Genomic DNA, 24,459 nt, shown 5'->3' on the forward strand with positions numbered 1-24,459 from the left:
TCCAATAAAAGAGGTTTTGGTGTAGTATGTTAATGCTATTAAACTCAATACCACTCAGTCACAGTCCGTACAGTCCATATATTAAAGCTAAACTGCATAAACAACCTGTTTTTAATTCACTAACCTAATTGACATCCACCTATTCAGCCTTCAGGTTAGCCCCGCCCACTCACTCTGAAGTTATAAGGAGTGTTTCAGCCCAGACTGCTATTTTAATGAGGAATGATCCAAGACAGCCAATGAGACCAGAGATCATTTACATATGTCAGTCTTAAAGGCACAGTAGCAAACATAGCCTGTTTAATTCTAAGACATAGAAAGAAAGAAAACAAAAATACAAGAATATGCAAGAAGGTGTTTTGAGTTAACGGTGAAATTTACATGAAGTTTGTCATAATTTGAAAATGCCTGTTGCCCTTTACATTGTGTGTAAATTTCATGATGTACCCACCAAAAGAAACTTCCCAAAATGACTTGGAAAGACGTCTGGTTCCATAGATGTTCCATAGACTTTTTCCTTCTCCTGAAAAGTTGTAATTTTGCAGATATGAGGTTTTGTTCTGACTGCAGCGATATATGAGTTGTGAAGGATGACATCATGCAATATGGTTTGTCTTTTTTCATTGCATTTTTTAATCACTTACATCAAACAGAATGTGCCATAACACACAATAATCAGTCAAGAGACAGCAGTGCATACATGCAACTGACATAGCAGATCAGATGTGCAAATGAAACCGTGACAACCAATCAGATTACAGATACATAATCGATCGTGTCACTCAATGAGATTTAACCCTAAATGGGAGATATAATGGGGATAAAAATGTCATTGCATTATTATTTTAGGCTTAAAAACAATAAAGTCAATATAATAAAAGGCTGCAGTGGGGCTCATAACTGGCAGAGGTGGATGAAGTACACAAATCATGTACTTGAGTTAAAGTCGAGACCCCCAAGGTAAAATATTCCTCCAGTAAAAGTAGAAGTTCCTCCCTTTAGACCTCCACTTGAGTAAAAGTACTAATGTATTTACCTTCAAATGTACTTAAGTATAAAGTAAAAGTACTAAAAGAGTAATTCTGGCTCTGATCTGGTCCTGTTATCATTTTTATAACCAGACTGGCTTCATGAACTCATTTCAGGTGAAAGTCCTCCAGCGTCTCTCTTGGTAAACCAGTCTTTTAATAGAACGTCATTAATTAGTGACGCTGACGTCTATTAAAATGATCAGAAGCACAAAACACTGAAGGTAAACAGTTTCCATCAGGGAGAACCGAGTGGCTCTGAAATCACTTTTTACACACAAGCAAAGTTTCAGTTTCAGATTTATTTACAACTTAGTTCCAAGTTTAAGTTGAATAAAAACTGGCTTTAAACTCAGGATCACAGATGAGCTCCTTTACTATGTTGATCTGTAGCCTCTGTTCATAAACATAAACCAGCCCAAACTCATTTACTATAAAATGAAATGGTGTTTGTAGAAATTCAGAACAAAGCCGCGTCAGTCTCGACTGCATATGTGGACATATTTCTATATTGAGCTCTATTTACACAAAGTTAGGTTAGTTCATCATTTATGTTGAACAGACTCTCCCAAAGTTTTACGCTGCTGCGCTGACGTTGAACCGCGTGCTGCACTGGGTCGGTATGACCAACAGGTCAAAACCAGCTCTAAACAAAGTGACCGCTGGGCCCTGATTGGTGCTCTGGCTTTGCGCTTCTTTCGTTTTGACATGTTACGTTTTTATACACACAGAAACCAAAAGGAACGACAGATTTCTCAAAATGTAGGAGGAAAAAGTCGGATATTAGACTCTGAAATGTAGTGGAGTGAAAGGAGAAAGTCGCCCAGAAGAGAAACTTCAGTACAGATACACCAAAAAATACTTAAGTACAGAAACTAATTACATTTACTCAGTTACTCAGTTACTGTCCACCACTGATAACTGGCCTATATCTCTGCACACACTTCCCCTCTTTGCACTTTTACCTACAGGTATTTTTGAGTCCCCGTCCACAAAAAGGCCTGCAGTTGTTGACTGGAGTGATTCCGCTTACTGTAATGAAAATACAGCATCACTGCAGGTTCTGAAAATATGTAAACAGAACATAAGAATACAACCTACACTCTAAAACAAGCACAGACAGTCTGCACTGCAGTTAGATTATCATAAAGATCAGTGTTCATACGTTTTAGTGTATCTATGAATTATTAAGTCAAGTCTTCAGTTCTGCAGGGGCGGTGCCTCTAAAATGCTTGCAGGTGAAGGTGCGTTTCTAGTGTATCTATGAATTATTCATTTCTGCATGGAACGTTTGAAGCTGAGCTAAAAAAAAAAATCTGTTTCATGGCCTTTTTGACTCTTTAGCTTCCTAAAATGCACAAATCCTATTTCGGTTTCAGTTGTGTGTTCCGTCAAGTGCAAATAAGATGAAACATCTTCTACGCTAAAAACAAACGGAAGCATAAAATGCGAGATGCGCTGTGACTTTTGCGCACGCCACATTTTACTGAGCAAACAGACAGTAACTGTGTGCTAAAATGAGTTTTCTGTTGCAGCCGCGTCGACTTAGTTTCGCTTAGAAAACAAACGTGTCGTTTAAGCCAAAACTTTTGCACACACACATTTCACAGATGTGAATGACTCCCCATCCATTCATCCATCCATCCACCTTCTAAGCCACTTATCCTTGTGGGATGCTGTGCCTCTTTGATGATTTGCTCATTTTTTTATTTTTATTGACTTAATAAACTGCGAGTCCAGTAGAAAGAAACAGTGGACCAGCTTATGGAACAATCCTGTATTTATGAATGAATGTTTCTCATCCTTGTAGGAAGTGGATGACGAGTGCGCCTGATTGGGAAAGAAGGGACACGAGGCAGTCTGGGTCGAGAGAGAAAGTTTTATTAATGATCGGTGATTAATATGCAGAAACAATCAACAGAAGCGATTAGCGCTCTAAAGCAGGTTAAAGACAGTGAGGTGAATCAAATGGACAGAGACACACGCAGAACAGCAGGACTGAGCTTTCGGACTCTGATCTTACGGCTCGTCGTTTCCAATTGTTTTCCCCATTTCACATCCTCTACGTTTTAATTTCAGCAACTTTTTCAGAATGAATGAGTTGAATATTGATCATGGCAGTGATGAGCTTCACTCCTCAGTACATTCCTTACACTGTCGCAGTAAAACCCCACAGACCTTAACAGCTGGTGTCAGTGAACAATTTTGTGGGATTTTTTATTTTTTATTTTTTTGGTGTATGTGTGTGTTTCCATTATTTTGGCCATCCTGAGACCCTAACAGGACCAAAGCTTTGACATCATCAACAGGACACAACTTCCAGTGTTCCGAAACCATCAACATCAAACTCCACACATTGACACATGTCATTTTATAAAATTACGCAGAAACATAACATTCAGGCCTAAACGAATCATTTCAGTTACTTCAGTGGCCCTTCATTACGCTTCATCTTTTGGCTTCGTCGCTGCTGCTGTGATCTTTAAGGTGGAAGTTGATTTTTGCACAGCGTTCCACAGTTAAACTGCATGCTATAACGCAGCCGGGTCCACCTTAATAGGGATCCCCTGCTGAAAAAGACAGTAACAATGATAAGTGCTTAGATTATAGAGTGCTCCCATTGTCTATATAAACGCTCGCTCGTTGGCCCCGGGGAAGTCTTGGGTAGTGGGGCCCGAGAGGTCAGGAGCCACTTAACCGGCGAAGCCCAACTCCTTGTAGTAGCCATCGATGTCATTGATGACGATGTTCAGCACTCTTCTCAGAGAGTCCTGACCGGCGGCATCAAGCCCTGCCTTCTCGGCCAGAACCTTCACCAAGATCTCACTGATCAGCTGAGAGAGAGAGAGAGAGGTTGGCTTACAGTGCGCTCAAAAACATCTACTTCATCAAACCTTTCAGTAACTTTTCAGTTTTCAGTTTGTTTTTTCTACTATTTATAAGCTACGTCAGGGTCGGAAACCCAAATGTTAAGAAGAGACATTTTGTCCTTTTAACAAAAATCAAACCACTTTGGGAGACACAATTATAAATGGTTATAAATGAGATTATAAATGCAAATAAGTCCATTTGTTTCCAAATTATTGATGTTCACCTCTGTGTCTTTTCGTTGCTACTGACACTAAATGAGACTATTATCTGCGTTGCTATGGTGACAAGCAGCCACAGGTGCCTCATGTTGGCGACCCCTGAGTTTTTTGTGCATTGTCTATAAGCTTCGTTGTAACGGAGCTGCCTATTTGAACTGTGGTTCTGTAGGTGTCACTGTAGTGCTGAGCCACTGGAAGCTGTGTGTTGTGTACATTCAGATATTGAGGGTAGACTGTGGAGAGTGTCTGAGAGAGATAAAGTAGTTTGGAGCTTTACCCTGAAGTTGTTGATGGGGATCTTGTGCTGTTTGGCGTGAGTTGTGGCAAGTGGTTTGAGGATTGTTGCATGGTTGCCCTTGGCCTTCACCAGGTCTGCCAGTTTCTTCAGGACAGTCACGCCATGGGCCGCGACATCAGAGTTTGAGATGGCCTCACTTGGAGAGATACCCGCAAACTTGGGGAAGTACTTCAGGGTATCAGGATGCTCCACGAACAGACTACGGAGAGAAAGGAAAACAATGTTACAATAATATTAAGTTGTTACTGTCCGAAACGTAAACTTTGCAGAAGAACGTGAAAAAAGGTTCCTCGTGTTAGTGAACGTTAATGTAGCGAGATTTTATCTTAGGCCATTTTGGGTCATTTCAATTGGTCCTTTCATTACAAAATGTTCAAAAAGATCAGCGGGCTTTTTTAACCACTGTAAAAAAACGATTTTTGATTTATGAAGAGCTGCAACGTAAAATTTAAGTAGGGATAAATTTTTTAAAACAGACAAAGGCTTTTTTCATCAGAAATTGAATAGACTAAGCTGAATAGAGCGAGAACACAGAGAAAGAGAGAGAGAGTCAGAGTCGTAAAAGCTTTGTTATCGAGACAGTGATCTAAGCTTTCTAATAGTCGGAGCTCCTCAGAGAGCAGGTAGAGAGGGTGAGAGAGAGTGGAGGGGAAAAACGAGGGAAATGAAAGAAAGTATTGTCCGAGCAATGAGCTCAGCCTGCATCAGCATCCTGTTACCTCCTGTTACCTCAGAGTGAGAGAGGCAGGTAGATGGGCTGATTTCCATTGGCCGCATCCCTCCTTCCTCAGAACAGCCCAGTCCAGTTCAGACTGGTTTGAGTTTTGATGGAGATCATTGAAATTCGCAAAAGCGCTCACAGTGTTGAGATTGTATCACCTACTGGAGACGGTGATACGGGCTCATCTACTGGATTTGATGATTCATACAATACTGCAGAATAAAGCTATGATCAAGCTAATATGTAGAATTGCTCATATTTAATAATGCCATAAAATCTCGATGCGGCACAAATTTTTTAGTAAAACTTGAATATCTAAGATTATCGCTGAATAAAATAATGATTTTAATATGATTTGAAATGATATGATTTATAAAGTTTATAGATGTACTACAGTATATGTGGGTGTACTTATGCAACATTGCATTATAATAAAGCAAATCTTGCTGTGTTGAAGCCGCAGAGCATGTATGAAGTATATACAGTGGACATATACAGTATATTTGGCAGTATTTGTTCTATATTGCATTATAACACAATATAAATGGCCTAACTTGTTCTATATTGCATTATAACACAATCTAAATGGCTAAACTTGTCCTATATTGCATTATAATACAGCATAAATGGCTATACTTGCTCTATATTGCATTATAACACAATATATATGGCTATACTTGTTCTACATTATACTACAATATATCCAAATATTTTCTGTTTATTTGATATAACACATTTCATTACTGTGGTAAATACACATTTAAATACAGTAGATGATGTATTGTATTGTGCTCTAGTATATGAAAATATTTGTACTAATACGTATTCCAGTATGTGAGTATCTTTGTACTGTAATGCATTAAACAGTGCGTCGCCTCTATTTGTGCTATGATGAATTATGCTGTAGTATACTCTGTCTTGGTGAGGCTTTGTCCACTGTGTTACTGACCGGCCCAGAACCTGTCCTCCATATCCGGTATAATCGGCCTCCACTTTGCCCCAAATCTTCAGAATTGCGTCGAAATCAGCCATCGTCTGCACACAGAGACGAGAAAATGTTAGTCACACTGCCTCAATCCGTATATACAGGCATTCTCACCTCTGTATATAATAATATTAATATTATATAATATTATATAGTATAATTATAATATCGGCAGCATTTCTTTACAGTGCATACCTCTTTATATATACATCTCAGTCATGAATGACGCGCACTATTGATAGTGCATGCGAGCGTGTGTGTGGATGCACACGTACGCACGACTTTAATGACCCACAGGAAGACGATGGAGGGCAGATAATGTCACAACACGTCTGCCAGAGTGGTGGCATGTCTTACTGTACTTCTACTGTAAACCACAACATTCACACGCTCGTTTATCACTGGTAATTACTCATAATAGTATTAGCTCATGCAACACTGCCTTGGATGTGGATTTAAGTGCTAAACTTTTTACTCAAAGGTTTTTGTAGGTTTTTTTATATAATATTTGACGAAGCAAATCAACAATTTACTTTTTTATGTGTAACTGCCGTGAGCATTTGATCAGAAACATCTGGAATATGATGAATTATGGACGGAAAGTTTATTAGAACTTAGCCGTTATAGTTTATTGCAACTTAGCTGATATGGATGCATCAAATATTCATAAATTTTAATTTACAGTTAGTTGTTTAGCTGCGCAGTTACACAGGATGAATACATTGTCATTTTACACATTTATCTGCTCAAATTGGTTTCATATCGGTATAAATGCAGAGTTGAAAATATTTGAATGATAGTGCACGCTGTTAATTACACTTATATACCTGGCATACGTTGAATTTACTATTAAACATAAAAGAATATTATGTTTTTAAGATGTAGCCATTAACAAAAAAACGTCTGCCGAAACAGCATAACTTTAATGCACTGAACTAAATGATAAATGACTGTTTTTTGTGCTGTAACGCATCGTAATACAGTCTTTCTGCTGTTGTGCATAAGAGTTATATTAGAAAGCGAATTATAAAAGTTTTATAATTCTTTGTCTGTCCAAAAGAAAACTTCCCCTAGAGTCAAATTACGGACAAGGACTGTTTTTGTGCTACAGTGCATCATAATACAGTCACATATATTTAAAAAGCATGTTTAAAAAGTTATAGAAGTTTTTCTCTGCCCAGAACAAAACTTCCTCAGAAGTTGAATGACCTTGAGGATTCAGAGGAGAGAGCTGAGTTACTGTATCTCCGCTGGTCCATGTCGCACTAACTGGAAGCGTAGTCACATAGTCAGACACACGAATTGACGCCCTGGGACAATATTATGCTGATTTTTTTTAATTTACTGCTCCAGTAATCACAGTAAAATCAGTGGATCATTAATTACACACCAGTTATTCATTAACATGCAATTATTTATTTTTTTAACTTTCACAATTTGTTTAACTCAAACTTACAAACCAGCATAATTAATCAGCACTAACAGCAGCAGGTGCAGCTCTGAAAACTGTTACTGAGCTCTGTCCAGTCTGAGCCTTAAAGTGAATCTGAGCTCCTGCAGAACAACAGCATCACACACACACACACACACACACACACACACACACACACACACACACACACACGGGTACTTTACCTCAGGATTCTCTCAGGCGAGTGTGTGTGAGTGACTGTGTCTCCAGACCGACTCCACAATGTCACCGATTCTGACTTTTACTTTTTATACCAGCCACCAATGACGTCAGCTCCCCTCACATGTCAATCAAACATTCCCTCTTTACTTATTAGCGTATTAAACCCCGCCCACTTTTTATTATCCTCCACCTCTCTCTCTCTCTCTCTCCCTCTCTCTCTCTCTCTCACACACACACTCCCTTACATTCTCTTTCTGGGTCACTCACTCACTCACCCTCTCATTCTCTGACTCTCACTCTGATCTCTCTTTTTCTCTCTCTCATTCTCTTTCTGTATCACTCACACACTCTCTCTCTCTCTCTCTCTCTCTCTCAAATATGCACATGCACTCTCTCCTTTTCTTACTCTTTCATTCTTTCTGTATCACTCTCTCAATCAAATATGCACATGCACTCTCTCCTTTTCTTACTCTTTCATTCTTTCTGTATCACTCTCTCAATCAAATATGCACATGCACTCTCTCCTTTTCTTACTCTTTCATTCTTTCTGTATCACTCTCTCAATCAAATATGCACATGCACTCTCTCCTTTTCTTACTCTTTCATTCTTTCTGTATCACTCTCTCAATCAAATATGCACATGCACTCTCTCCTTTTCTTACTCTTTCATTCTTCTGTATCACTCTCTCAATCAAATATGCACATGCACTCTCTCCTTTTCTTACTCTTTCATTCTTCTGTATCACACTCTCACTCTCACACTCTCACTCTCACACTCTCACTCTCTCTCACACATGCCACATGCTCTCTGTCTCTCAGTAATAGTACAGTAATAGTACAGTAATGGTGATGCAAGAGTACAGTAAAAGTAATATAATAGTAAGTAATAGCACAGTAATAATACATAAAATGAGATGTAATAATACAGTAATAGCACAGTAATAGTGATACAATAGTACAGTAATAGCACAGCAATGGTACAGTAATGGTGATATAATGGTACAGTCATAGTACAGTAATGGTGATGTAATAGTACAGTAATAGCACAGTAATGGTGATATAATAGTACAGTAATAGTACACTAATGATGATGTAATAGAACAGTAATGGTGATATAATAGTACAGTAATAGTACACTAATGGTGATGTAATAGTACAGTAATGGTGATATAATAGTACAGTAATAGTACAGTAATGGTGATGTAATAGTACAGTAATGGTGATATAATAGTACAGTAATAGCACAGCAATAGTACAGTAATGGTGATATAATAGTAAGTAATAGTACAGTAATGATGATATAATAGTACACTAATAGTACATTAATGATGATATAATAGTACAGTAATGGTGATATAATAGTACAGTAATAGCACAGCAATAGTACAGTAATGGTGATATAATAGTAAGTAATAGTACAGTAATGGTGATGTAATAGCACAGTAATGATGATATAATAGTACACTAATAGTACATTAATGATGATATAATAGTACAGTAATGGTGATGCAATGGTACAGTAAAAGTACAGTAATAGCACAGTAATGGTGATATAATAGTACAGTAATAGTACACTAATGATGATGTAATAGAACAGTAATGGTGATATAATAGTACAGTAATAGTACACTAATGGTGATGTAATAGTACAGTAATGGTGATATAATAGTACAGTAATAGTACAGTAATGGTGATGCAATAGTACAGTAATGGTGATATAATAGTACAGTAATAGCACAGCAATAGTACAGTAATGGTGATATAATAGTAAGTAATAGTACAGTAATGATGATATAATAGTACACTAATAGTACATTAATGATGATATAATAGTACAGTAATGGTGATGTAATAGTACAGTAATGGTGATATAATAGTACAGTAATAGCACAGCAATAGTACAGTAATGGTGATATAATAGTAAGTAATAGTACAGTAATGGTGATGTAATAGCACAGTAATGATGATATAATAGTACACTAATAGTACATTAATGATGATATAATAGTACAGTAATGGTGATGCAATGGTACAGTAAAAGTACATTAATAGCACAATAATGATAATATAATAGTACAGTATGTAATGAGGCAGATGCGTTGCCCATCACCAGAGACTGTGTGTGTGCAATACTTACATGAACACCTACCTGTGATACTCACCTGTTGACAGTTACCTTGTAGAGGCAACAAAAGGGAGGCAGAGCAGAAAGAGCTCATTCATGAATGTGCTGAAGGGCCTCTCAGGAGAGGGCTGATGTTTGTAACCTCGGTCACAGAAAACAGAGTAAGACAGGGTAGCAAATGTGCACACTGCAGCTAGACACTTTACCGGTAATGGGATCTTAAGGCCTTGTGATATCAGTTATGCTTTTATTTATCCTTGTTTTTAATCCACTCTTGTGGGACAGCAATACCACTGCAGAAGGGAATGGAAGAGCTCAGGTAATGCAGGGGCGGGGCTAACCCTATAAGAAGTGGGGGAAAGGTTCCGGGAGTAGGCTAGCTCAGAGATACTCACCTCAGATCGTGAGGAGACTGAGGAGAAAGGAGTAGAGCAATGCTTGACAGTTTAGTCCTATGTGGCCTAAGACTACCTATACTTACCTGTGCTGCTGTTGAGTCAGGTCAACATTTTAACCATCGTTTATTTGGTGTTTCTACAGTTGTCTTGTGTTTTCACTTTTGTAAATAAATCATGCCGTTCGCAAAGAATCATTCCGAGTCGGTCCATCTTCAACCTGCATCTGCATTCCTCATACCCACTCAGCTACAACCTACCTGGTGACTTCGTGTCTCCTCACAGAGTTCGCTGAAGCATCTTCACACAGTAATACTACAGTAATGGTGATATAATAGTACAGTAATAGTATAATAATGGTAAGATAATGCTAGAGTAACAGTACAGTAATGGTGATGTAATAGTACAGTAACATTACAGTATTGTTTGGTAATAAAACAGTGATTATACAGTAATAACAGTTCATCATTTGGTATTAGTGTACTCTATAAGTAATGCAGTAATATTTCAGTGCCAGCTGTTCTGTCCTGCTCAGACTCGCTTGGCAGCCCTCATGTTTGTTGCTAGGGTTCAGTGGTTTTAGATTTAAGCTGGTGATTCTCTGAGATGAGTTTGGATGGTGATCAGTTGGGTTTGATGACGTTTATTTCATTCCTCAATGCCTTTATTCCTTTCTCATAAACGTTTCAGTACGTTAAAAAGATAAACAATGACAGAGCAAAATGGTAACTGAGAGACATGCACACACGCACGCACACACACACACACACACACTGCAGAATGTTGTGACTGTAATTTTCTACTTGAAACTAAATCCACAAGGAACAATAATGAATATAATTTAACAGCATTATTTGTTAGGTTGAAAATAAAATGGATCAGTTTATTGTTTCTTTATACAAAGCATTATTGCATGATTCATTTCTTTAAAAAAAAAAAAAAATATATATATATATAAACTCTAGTTATTGCAGTGCTTCATGTGTATGAATATTACCATTTACATATTTTTACCAAAGCAACAAATAATTAAGATAAATAGGGCTGGAATACAGCAACAGAACAATAAAAGATCTGTTTTATTAAACATAAAAAAGGCATCTCTCTATAATTCATGTTCCCCTCTTTCTGTGTGTGTGTGTGTGTGTGTGTGTGTGGTCAGTCAGCAGACTGATCTATTAATAATAGTTAGTGTCAGACATTATTGTTCTTCGCGGTGTGATATTCCTGTTGAGAGTTTGAGCGTACGTGCATGCATGCCTTCATGGCTGTGTGTGTGTGTGTGTGTGTGTGTGTGTGTGTGTGTGTGTGTGTGTGTGTGAGTTTACGTGCATATATGCATGTCTGCAGATATGCATGCATATGCGTGTCCCTGGTGACCTCACAAGGACAAAAACTGCAGAATGCACTTAGAAGCATGATTAATGATATGAAAGAAATATATGATAAAGATGCACATAATAATTGATAAATACATGATAAAGAAATATATTTAATCACTTTTGTAAATAAGAAATCTGTATCTCCAAAAACGGTAATGAAATAAGAAGGAATCATTGAAATGTAAGGTTGCATGATAATATTACATATTGGTCCGTGTCTACACACACACTGTTAAGCTGAGTTGAGTACCTCATTGTTTTTCTCCTGAATCTGAGTTGACTGCTGCAGACGGGCGCTACTTTAGTTTTGGTGTTTTTTTGCATTTGTGCATTTTGCCAATAATCCAGCGAGTTATTATTTGTGAATCTGAATGTGGCTCATTGGTCTGAGATAACTCACTTACGCCCCTGCTCTGTAATGTTTTATTCTGTTTTATTTATTTATTTTATTGCACACACCCAGGAATAGGAGGTCACATCATCTTTGTAAATAAATACATGAGTGCATCTATGGTTGACATGTTCCTCATAGTGAACACTACTGTGGTATAAGGAATAATACAGACTGTGAGTTAGACTGCGTTACATATGCTACATTCAGTTTGCCTGAAAGCAAATAACATTCCCAAGAAAAAAAAATGAAAACTGAAAACTTCTTCCCACAAGCCATCACTCTCTTAATCTCACTCTCTCTAAATATTACACAACAACAATATTCCAGCTTCAAACTGCACTTCTACACTCACCAGCCCCTTTATTAGGTACACCTTGCTAGTAAAAGTTTGGACCATCTTTTGCCTTCAGAACTGCCTTAATTCTTCGTGGCAGACTTTTAACAAGGTGTTGGAAATGTTCCTCAGAGATTCTGGTTGGTTATTTGAGTTACTGTTGCCTTTCTATCATCTGGAACCAGTCTGCCCATTCTCCTCTGACCTCTCACATCAACAAGGCATTTTCGTCCACACGACTGACCGCTCACTGGATATTTCCTCTTTTCCGGACCGTTCTCTGTAAACCCTAGAGATGGTTGTGTGTGAAAATCCCAGCAGATCAGCAGTTTCTGAAATACTCAGACCAGCCCGTCTGGCACCAACAACCACGCCACGTTCAAAGCCCCTTAAATCCCCTTTCTTCCCCGTTCTGATGTTCGGGCTGCACTTCAGCAAGTTGTCTTGACCACCTCTACAGGCCTCAATGCACTGAGTTGCAGCCGTGTGATTGGCTGATTGGCTAGTTGTGTTAACAAGCAATTGGTGAGTGTATACAGTAAGTGGAGCTGATAAAATGGACAATGAATGTAGAACCAAGGAGGAGGTTTTAGTGAAATGGCCAGTCGTGTAGAAAAAGTTTAAAAGAAAAAACACTGAATCGGCCATAATTTACTTCATCTCATATTTAGTATGTTTTGTTTCTGTGTTGATGAAACACATACTGGCTTAAATATTCATTTTTTCTTATGGTATTAATATTTTATTTATTCACTAGAATTTTACTGGTGTTTTCTTTTTTATATCTACAGAAAAGGCGTTTTAAAAGATCAAAACAATCATTACGGTCTTTTGAAGAGAATAGAATTGTCTTCATTTGTTGTAAATCAAACAGTGACTAGCACACTTGTTTTAGTTTTATCTAAAGTGAAAAAAGTCTCAAGAAAAAAAAATTATTTACTAAGTTTTATGCTTGTGACTAAATAAAATACATTGATTAAAGGAACAATTAGAAATTTTGTTTATACTGAATCAGAAAATTAACTTGAGAAAAATGAATAGAATTACCTGTAACAAACTGGAGCATTTTAATCACTTTATTCTAAAGTAAAAACTACACTTGGATGTAATAGTAAATATTAGGTTTTTCCTTAATAAAAAGATTAGTTGTAACAAAGTGAAAAACGGTTCTTTAAAAAATGTTCTTAATGACAAATAATCTTTTTACTTAGTTTGAAAGTATTTTTTGTCTTTGGGGAAAGAAATATTTTGATTGATACTCAAATTTATCAAATGTAAGATTTCAACTAAATCATAAATATAATTTGAATATAAATCAGCAGAGACGCCATTCAAACACATGACCTGCCTCTCTCTCTCTATCTCTCTCTGTCTCTCTCTCTCTCTCTGTCTCTCTCTCTCTCTCTCTCTCTCTCTCTCTCTCTCTGTCTCTATCTCTCTGTCTCTTTATCTCTCTCTCTCTCTGTCTCTCATCCTCACTTTCTCAGTTCAGTTAAGTTCAGTTCAGTTTTATTAGCATGACTGTTTCAAGTACCGGCGAGGCATTACAACAGTAGCTATAACAAAACAATGACAATAACAAACATCTCTCTGTCTTCAGTATTCCGTACACTTCAGTATTCCGTACACTTCAGTATTCCGTACACTTCAGTAATCCGTACTGGTTTCTGACCACCACCTTTCTAACCCCCACCCCACATTCTTCCACCTTTCTGACCCCCACCCCACATACCCCCACCTTTCTGACCCCCACCCCACATTCAGAGACAGAGAGAGAGGAGAGAGAGAAGGAGAGAGAGAGAGAGAGAGAGATGGAGAGAGAGAGAGAGACAGTCAGAGAGAGAGGAGAGAGAGAAGGAGAGAGAGAGAGAGAGATGGAGAGAGAGAGAGACAGTCAGAGAGAAAGGAGAGAGAGAAGGAGAGAGAGAGAGATGGAGAGAGAGAGAGAAAGAGAGAGAGAGAGGCAGGTCATGTGTTTGAATGGCGTCTCTGCTGATTGCGGGACTGATGAAGGCTCAGTGATAACACAGATAGACTGAGTGCGTACGTGCAGAGACGACACTACACTACACCTACACATCAGGGTGTGGGAGAGTTTGCTTGTTTGTTTGTTAGTTTTTCTATTTTCTTTATTCTTCTTTATGTATTTTATATATATGTACATACAGAAATGATCACTATATATACATATGTGTGTCTGTGTGTGTGTGTGTACATGTGTACACTCATATCACTCATATCGTTGCTGTCAAAATAAAACCTCGTATCTCCATTTTTGTCATTTTTCAGTTTTAGACCTAATTTGAAAATATTCTTTGGCCTTTACTTTGTGTGCAAATTTCATGATGATTGGACCAAAAGAAATGGAAATGCTGGTTCCACTGACTTACATTAAAAGTAAAGTGTGTATATACAACCCCAATTCCAATGAAGTTGGGACGTTGTGTAGAACATAAATAAAAACAGAATACGATGATTTGCAAATCCTTTTCAACCCATATTCAATTGAATACACTACAAAGACAAGATATTTAATGTTCAAACAGATAAACTTTATTGTTTTTTGCAAATATTCACTCATTTTGAATTTGATGCCTGCAACATGTTCCAAAGAAGTTGGGACAGGGGCGTGTTTACCACTGTGTTACATCACCTTTCCTTTTAACTACACTCAATAAGCGTTTGGGAACTGAGGACACTAATTGTTGAAGCTTTGTAGGTGGAATTCTTTCTCATTCTTGCTTGATGTACAACTTCAGTTGATCAACAGTCCGGGGTCTCCGTTGTCGTAATTTGCACATAATGTGCCACACATGTTCAATGGGAGACGGTCTGGACTGCAGGCAGGACAGTCTAGTACCCGCACTCTTTTACTACGAAGCCACGCTGTTGTAACTCATGCAGAATGTGGCTTGGCATCGTCTTGCTGAAATAAGCAGGACGTCCCTGAAAAAGACGTTGCTTGGATGGCAGCAGATGTTGCTCCAAAACCTGTATGTACCTTTCAGCATTAATGGTGCCTTCACAGATGTGCAAGTTACCAATGTCATGGGCACTAACACACCCCCACACCATCAGAGATGCTGGCTTTTGAGCTTTGTGCTGATAACAATCCGGACAGTCCTTTTCCTCTTTGGCCTGATTTTGATTACTGAAGTGTATGGAATACTGAAGCGCATGGAATACTGAAGTGTACAGATTACTAAAGTGCATGGAATACTGAAGTGTATGGATTACTGAAGTGTACGGAATACTGAAGTGTACGCATAACTGAAGTGTACGCATAACTGAAGTGTACGGAATACTGAAGTGTACGCATAACTGAAGTGTACGGAATACTGAAGTGTACGGAATATGGTGCTCTGACGTTATCTTAGCCAGATTTCAGTTAGCTATTAGGATTGGAAACAGGACTCTGTGCTAAACTGCTGAAAACAAGGTCAAATATACGGTCATGTCTGTTACAAGCTTGAGATAAAACACATGGAAGTCTTATACAAGCTTTAAATGTCCATGTTTAATCTAGAATGACCAACAAATTCCGTTAGCTTATCGTTGGCATTCTACCAGCAGCCCTAGCTCTCTTCACTACTGTCGTGCTGTTTTATATTAATGTATAATGCTGATATTCTGTGGTAGACTATAGTAATTTCAGTGGTAAACCATGACTGTAGGAGCTGAACTTCGTTTTGGGCCATACATCCCAAAACTAGGTCAAAAAAAGGAGGGAAAAACAAGAGACTACATCATTGCTAATTTCAGCTTGCGCCCCAATGGGATTTCTTATGCAGCTAATGTTATTAATGATATGGCACTAATATTCACAGTGTGCCACGTTACATATACTGTTAAACAGCACTGCATCATTTATACAGAGGAGGAAATGTTAAACTTTATTATGGAAGTTTACGCAGCACTACAGACATTCCTGCAGCGCCAGTGTAGCGCAGTGTTTGTGAAGAGTTTCTGCCAGTTTTTTTCTTGATCTGTGTTCTCATTTCCTGAATGAACTTCTCAGTAATCAGTGTAATCCAGATAGTCCTGCGTAACGACCAGGGGGAAAACAAAAAACGACAAAAAACAATAATCAACCCACACAGGAACCGTATTAGCCTCTCAGTGAGGGCCGAGCTCAGCCACCTTCCTGTTTAACGTTCCTGCCACTCCAGTGTTTATGATAGTGACGGCTCGGCCTCGCCAGCCAGACCTTCATCCAAACGGGGCTGTACGTTCGCCGCCGCAGGGCCATTTCTGAACATTTGGGGGTCCTACTTTGAGGCGTGCCACCTGCCTTGGCGAAGTGATTTTAAATGCAAGAATGAAAAAGAATGAAAACGGCTTTCATTTTGATCACAAAAAAATATATAAGATATCTATATATCTGTCTGTCTATCTATTTGTCTGTCTGTCTGTCTATGTGTCTATCTATCTATCTATCTATCTATCTATCTATCTATCTATCTATCTATCTATCTATCTATCTATGTGTCAACCTATCTGTCTGTCTGTCTTTCTATCTATCTATCTATCTATCTATCTATCTATCTATCTATCTATCTATCTATCTAGAGAGGAGAGTCATCACACTGCAGCGTCTTTCGGTTTCCTCCAACGCTAGGGGGCGCTCCCGATCGAGTCCAGAATGAATGGGTTTATATGGAGCCTTTAAGCAAAATCACAGTTTATAAATGCTTAAACATAATGTAAAAAATTCCTGACACAGAGCAGCATAAAACACTTTCACACTTCTGTTATATCTTTAAGAGCTGTAGGAGTTTAAAACGGCGCCTCATGTACGTTCATGACGTCAGTGAGTGCGAACAGCCAATCAGCTGCTCCGCTCGCCAATCAATCACCACGCTCTAGCAGTAAAGCCCGCCTCCTGCTGTAGAAAGAGTGAAATACATCCTTCTGCTTTCTGACATTAAAGAAACATTCTGGGCGAGAGAGCTCCATTCACTCCCATTCATCGAGGACTCGCTCGGGGGCGCCCTCTGCTGTTCAGCAGGCCTGTTTTGATATAACGGGGGAAATAGGAAGTGGTCAGGCTCCTCATAACCCGACTCTGGGCTAAACACACAAACACACACACACTCTCTCTCTCAGACACCTCTCTCTCTCTCTCTCTCTCTCTCTCTCTCTCTCAGACACACACTCTCCCTCTCACACACCTCTCTCTCACTCTCGTACACTGCATTGTGTCGCCCTCTAGTGGAAACAACATGAAAGTGATGGCAGCACATTGCAGTGCTGCTCTTACAGCAGATGAAGCACAGCAGATGAGGTACAGCAGATGAGGTACAGCAGATGAAGCACAGCAGATGAAGCACAGCAGATGAGGTACAGCAGATGAGGCACAGCAGATGAGGAACAGCAGATGAGGTACAGCAGATGAAGTAAAGCAGATGAAGCACAGCAGATGACGTACAGCAGATGAAGCACAGCAGATGAGGTATAGCAGATGAAGCACAGCAGATGAAGCACAGCAGATGACGTACAGCAGATGAAGCACAGCAGATGAAGCACAGCAGATGACGTACAGCAGATGAAGCACAGCAGATGAAGCACAGCAGATGAGGCACAGCAGATGAGGTACAGCAGATGAAGCACAGCAGATGAGCTACAGCAGATGACGCACAGCAGATGAGGTACAGCAGATGAAGCACAGCAGATGAGGTATAGCAGATGAGGTACAGCAGATGAAGCACAGCAGATGAGCTACAGCAGATGACGCACAGCAGATGAGGTACAGCAGATGAAGCACAGCAGATGAGGTACAGCAGAGGAGGTACACCAGATGAAGTACAGCAGATGAAGCACAGCAGATGAAGCACAGCAGCAGATGAGGTACAGCAGATGAAGTATAGCAGATGAAGCACAGCAGATAAAGCACAGCAGATGAGGTACAGCAGATGAAGCACAGCAGATGAAGCACAGCAGCAGATGAGGTACAGCAGCTGAAACACAGCAGATGAAGCACAGCAGATGAGGTACAGCAGAGGAGGTACAGCAGATGAAGCACAGCAGATGAAGCACAGCAGAGGAGGTACAGCAGATGAAGTATAGTAGATGAAGCACAGCAGATGAAGCACAGAAGATGAGGTACAGCAGATGAAGTACAGCAGATGAAGCACAGCAGATGACGTACAGCAGATGAAGCACAGCAGATGAGGTACAGCAGATGAAGCACAGCAGATGAAGCACAGCAGATGAGGTACAGCAGATGAGGTACAGCAGATGAAGCACAGCAGATGAGGTACAGCAGATGAAGCATAGCAGATGAAGTATAGCAGATGAAGCACAGCAGATGAAGCACAGCAGATGAGGTACAGCAGATGAGGTACAGCAGTTGAAGCACAGCAGATGAAGCACAGCAGATGAGGTACAGCAGATGAGGCACAGCAGATGAGGAACAGCAGATGAGGTACAGCAGATGAAGTAAAGCAGATGAAGCACAGCAGATGACGCACAGCAGATGAAGCACAGCAGATGAAGCACAGCAGATGAGGTACAGCAGAGGAGGTACACCAGATGAAGTACAGCAGATGAAGCACAGCAGATGAAGCACAGCAGCAGATGAGGTACAGCAGATGAGGTATAGCAGATGAAGCACAGCAGATAAAGCACAGCAGATGAGGTACAGCAGATGAAGCACAGCAGATGAAGCACAGCAGCAGATGAGGTACAGCAGATGAAACACAGCAGATGAAGCACAGCAGATGAGGTACAGCAGAGGAGGTACAGCAGATGAAGCACAGCAGATGAAGCACAGCAGAGGAGGTACAGCAGATGAAGTATAGCAGATGAAGCACAGCAGATGAAGCACAGAAGATGAGGTACAGCAGATGAAGTACAGCAGATGAAGCACAGCAGATGACGTACAGCAGATGAAGCACAGCAGATGAGGTACAGCAGATGAAGCACAGCAGATGAAGCACAGCAGATGAGGTACAGCAGATGAGGTACAGCAGATGAAGCACAGCAGATGAGGTACAGCAGATGAAGCATAGCAGATGAAGTATAGCAGATGAAGCACAGCAGATGAAGCACAGCAGATGAGGTACAGCAGATGAGGTACAGCAGATGAGGTACAGCAGTTGAAGCACAGCAGATGAAGCACAGCAGATGAGGTACAGCAGATGAGGCACAGCAGATGAGGAACAGCAGATGAGGTACAGCAGATGAAGTAAAGCAGATGAAGCACAGCAGATGATGTACAGCAGATGAAGCACAGCAGATGAGGCACAGCAGATGAAGCACAGCAGATGAAGCACAGCAGATGAGGTACAGCAGATGAGGTACAGCAGATGAAGCACAGCAGATGAGCTACAGCAGATGATGCACAGCAGATGAGGTACAGCAGATGAAGCACAGCAGATGAAGCACAGCAGATGAGGTACAGCAGATGAGGTACAGCAGATGAAGCACAGCAGATGAGCTACAGCAGATGACGCACAGCAGATGAGGTACAGCAGATGAAGCACAGCAGATGAAGCACAGCAGATGAGGTACACCAGAGGAGGTACAGCAGATGAAGCACAGCAGATGAAGCACAGCAGATGAGGTACAGCAGATGAAGCACAGCAGATGAAGCACAGCAGATGAGGTACAGCAGATGAGGTACAGCAGATGAAGCACAGCAGATGAGCTACAGCAGATGACGCACAGCAGATGAGGTACAGCAGATGAAGCACAGCAGATGAGGTACAGCAGAGGAGGTACACCAGATGAAGTATAGCAGATGAAGCACAGCAGATGAAGCACAGCAGCAGAGGTGGTACAGCAGATGAAGCACAGCAGATGAAGCACAGCAGAGGAGGTACAGCAGATGAAGTATAGCAGATGAAGCACAGCAGATGAAGCACAGCAGATGAGGTACAGCAGATGAGGTACAGCAGATGAAGTACAACAGATGAAGCACAGCAGATGACGTACAGCAGATGAAGCACAGCAGATGAGGTACAGCAGATGAAGCACAGCAAATGAAGCACAGCAGATGAGGTACAGGAAATGAGGTACAGCAGATGAAGCACAGGAGATGAGGTACAGCAGTTGAGCTACAGCAGTTGAGCTACAGCAGATGACGCACAGCAGATGAAGCACAGCAGATGAAGCACAGCAGCAGATGAGGTACAGCAGATGAAGTATAGCAGATGAAGCACAGCAGATAAAGCACAGCAGATGAGGTACAGCAGATGAAGCACAGCAGATGAAGCACAGCAGCAGATGAGGTACAGCAGCTGAAACACAGCAGATGAAGCACAGCAGATGAGGTACAGCAGAGGAGGAACAGCAGATGAAGCACAGCAGATGAAGCACAGCAGAGGAGGTACAGCAGATGAAGTATAGTAGATGAAGCACAGCAGATGAAGCACAGAAGATGAGGTACAGCAGATGAAGTACAGCAGATGAAGCACAGCAGATGACGTACAGCAGATGACGTACAGCAGATGAAGCACAGCAGATGAGGTACAGCAGATGAAGCACAGCAGATGAAGCACAGCAGATGAGGTACAGCAGATGAGGTACAGCAGATGAAGCACAGCAGATGAGGTACAGCAGATGAAGCATAGCAGATGAAGTATAGCAGATGAAGCACAGCAGATGAAGCACAGCAGATGAGGTACAGCAGATGAGGTACAGCAGTTGAAGCACAGCAGATGAAGCACAGCAGATGAGGTACAGCAGATGAGGCACAGCAGATGAGGAACAGCAGATGAGGTACAGCAGATGAAGTAAAGCAGATGAAGCACAGCAGATGACGCACAGCAGATGAAGCACAGCAGATGAAGCACAGCAGATGAAGCACAGCAGATGAGGTACAGCAGAGGAGGTACACCAGATGAAGTACAGCAGATGAAGCACAGCAGATGAAGCACAGCAGCAGATGAGGTACAGCAGATGAAGTATAGCAGATGAAGCACAGCAGATAAAGCACAGCAGATGAGGTACAGCAGATGAAGCACAGCAGATGAAGCACAGCAGCAGATGAGGTACAGCAGATGAAACACAGCAGATGAAGCACAGCAGATGAGGTACAGCAGAGGAGGTACAGCAGATGAAGCACAGCAGATGAAGCACAGCAGAGGAGGTACAGCAGATGAAGTATAGCAGATGAAGCACAGCAGATGAAGCACAGAAGATGAGGTACAGCAGATGAAGTACAGCAGATGAAGCACAGCAGATGACGTACAGCAGATGAAGCACAGCAGATGAGGTACAGCAGATGAAGCACAGCAGATGAAGCACAGCAGATGAGGTACAGCAGATGAGGTACAGCAGATGAAGCACAGCAGATGAGGTACAGCAGATGAAGCATAGCAGATGAAGTATAGCAGATGAAGCACAGCAGATGAAGCACAGCAGATGAGGTACAGCAGATGAGGTACAGCAGATGAGGTACAGCAGTTGAAGCACAGCAGATGAAGCACAGCAGATGAGGTACAGCAGATGAGGCACAGCAGATGAGGAACAGCAGATGAGGTACAGCAGATGAAGTAAAGCAGATGAAGCACAGCAGATGATGTACAGCAGATGAAGCACAGCAGATGAGGTACAGCAGATGAAGCACAGCAGATGAAGCACAGCAGATGAGGTACAGCAGATGAGGTACAGCAGATGAAGCACAGCAGATGAGCTACAGCAGATGATGCACAGCAGATGAGGTACAGCAGATGAAGCACAGCAGATGAAGCACAGCAGATGAGGTACAGCAGATGAGGTACAGCAGATGAAGCACAGCAGATGAGCTACAGCAGATGACGCACAGCAGATGAGGTACAGCAGATGAAGCACAGCAGATGAAGCACAGCAGATGAGGTACAGCAGAGGAGGTACACCAGATGAAGTATAGCAGATGAAGCACAGCAGATGAAGCACAGCAGCAGATGAGGTACAGCAGATGAAGTATAGCAGATGAAGCACAGCAGATAAAGCACAGCAGATGAGGTACAGCAGATGAAGCACAGCAGATGAAGCACAGCAGCAGATGAGGTACAGCAGAGGAGGTACAGCAGATGAAGCACAGCAGATGAAGCACAGCAGAGGAGGTACAGCAGATGAAGCACAGCAGATGAAGCACAGCAGAGGAGGTACAGCAGATGAAGTATAGCAGATGAAGCACAGCAGATGAAGCACAGCAGATGAGGTACAGCAGATGAGGTACAGCAGATGAAGTACAACAGATGAAGCACAGCAGATGACGTACAGCAGATGAAGCACAGCAGATGAGGTACAGCAGATGAAGCACAGCAAATGAAGCACAGCAGATGAGGTACAGGAGATGAGGTACAGCAGATGAAGCACAGGAGATGAGGTACAGCAGTTGAAGCACAGCAGATGAAGCACAGCAGATGAGGTACAGCAGATGAAGCACAGCAGCAGATGAGGTACAGCAGATGAAGCACAGCAGATGAAGCACAGCAGAGGAGGTACAGCAGATGAGGTATAGCAGATGAAGCACAGCAGATGAAGCACATCAGATGAGGTACAGCAGATGAAGCACAGCAGATGAGGTACAGCAGATGAGGTACAGCAGATGAAGCACAGCAGATAAGGTACAGCAGATGAGGTACAGCAGATGAAGCACAGCAGATGACATACAGCAAATAAAGCACAGCAGATGACATATAGCAGATGAAGCACAGCAGATGAAGCACAGTAGATGAGGTACAGCAGATGAAGCACAGCAGATGAAGCACAGCAGCAGATGAGGTACAGCAGATGAAACACAGCAGATGAAGCACAGCAGATGAGGTACAGCAGAGGAGGTACAGCAGATGAAGCACAGCAGATGAGGTACAGCAGATGAAGTATAGCAGATGAAGCACAGCAGATGAAGCACAGCAGATGAAGCACAGCAGATGAGGTACAGCAGATGAGGCACAGCAGATGAAGCACAGCAGATGAAGCACAGCAGATGAGGTACAGCAGATGACGCACAGCAGATGAAGCACAGCAGATGAGGTACAGCAGATGAGGTACAGCAGATGAGGCACAGCAGATGAAGCACAGCAGATGAGTTACAGCAGATGAAGCACAGCAGATGAAGCACAGCAGATGAGGTACAGCAGATGAAGCACAGCAAATGAAGCACAGCAGATGAGGTACAGGAGATGAGGTACAGCAGATGAAGCACAGGAGATGAGGTACAGCAGTTGAAGCACAGCAGATGAAGCACAGCAGATGAGGTACAGCAGATGAAGCACAGCAGCAGATGAGGTACAGCAGATGAAGCACAGCAGATGAAGCACAGCAGAGGAGGTACAGCAGATGAGGTATAGCAGATGAAGCACAGCAGATGAAGCACATCAGATGAGGTACAGCAGATGAAGCACAGCAGATGAGGTACAGCAGATGAGGTACAGCAGATGAAGCACAGCAGATAAGGTACAGCAGATGAGGTACAGCAGATGAAGCACAGCAGATGACATACAGCAAATAAAGCACAGCAGATGACATATAGCAGATGAAGCACAGCAGATGAAGCACAGTAGATGAGGTACAGCAGATGAAGCACAGCAGATGAAGCACAGCAGCAGATGAGGTACAGCAGATGAAACACAGCAGATGAAGCACAGCAGATGAGGTACAGCAGAGGAGGTACAGCAGATGAAGCACAGCAGATGAGGTACAGCAGATGAGGTACAGCAGATGAAGTATAGCAGATGAAGCACAGCAGATGAAGCACAGCAGATGAAGCACAGCAGATGAGGTACAGCAGATGAGGCACAGCAGATGAAGCACAGCAGATGAAGCACAGCAGATGAGGTACAGCAGATGACGCACAGCAGATGATGCACAGCAGATGAGGTACAGCAGATGAGGTACAGCAGATGAAGCACAGCAGATGAAGCACAGCAGATGAGTTACAGCAGATGAAGCACAGCAGATGAAGCACAGCAGATGAAGCACAGCAGATGAAGCACAGCATGTGAGGTACAGCAGATGAAGCACAGCAGATGAAGTATAGCGCAGTTCAGTGTTCACTTTCTGTCTCTGGTCTGATTAAAGCAGACTGTCACTCACGAGCTGCCCGTAACCTTTAAAAGTCACCGGAAGCCCTGCTGGCAGAGC

At 41.5% G+C, this 24,459-nt stretch overlaps 1 protein-coding gene across 1 annotated transcript; it reads right to left on the minus strand.

Annotated features, from left to right (window-relative positions):
* Nucleotides 1-2,892: 2,892 nt before the first annotated feature.
* mb (myoglobin) lies at nucleotides 2,893-7,905 on the minus strand. Its single transcript, XM_017712805.2, has 4 exons — nucleotides 7,757-7,905; nucleotides 6,086-6,171; nucleotides 4,395-4,614; nucleotides 2,893-3,862 (listed from the first exon to the last, which is right to left on the minus strand). Exons 2-4 carry the CDS (start codon nucleotides 6,166-6,168, stop codon nucleotides 3,722-3,724), a joined length of 444 nt encoding a protein of 147 aa, XP_017568294.1. The 5' UTR covers nucleotides 6,169-6,171; nucleotides 7,757-7,905; the 3' UTR covers nucleotides 2,893-3,721.
* Between the last annotated feature and the right edge of the window lie 16,554 nt (nucleotides 7,906-24,459).

The sequence above is a fragment of the Pygocentrus nattereri genome, chromosome 12 (assembly GCF_015220715.1).
Source record: "Pygocentrus nattereri isolate fPygNat1 chromosome 12, fPygNat1.pri, whole genome shotgun sequence".
Taxonomy (NCBI): domain Eukaryota; kingdom Metazoa; phylum Chordata; class Actinopteri; order Characiformes; family Serrasalmidae; genus Pygocentrus; species Pygocentrus nattereri.

Coding starts and splice junctions, on each gene's coding strand:
- mb (XM_017712805.2), bottom strand. CDS start 6,168: ATGGCTGATTTCGACGCAATTCTGAAGATTTGGGGCAAAGTGGAGGCC. Junction 4,615..6,085: donor GGAGGACAGGTTCTGGGCCG/GTCAGTAACACA, acceptor TTCTCTCCGTAG/TCTGTTCGTGGAGCATCCTG. Junction 3,863..4,394: donor TCCCCATCAACAACTTCAGG/GTAAAGCTCCAA, acceptor TCTCTCTCTCAG/CTGATCAGTGAGATCTTGGT.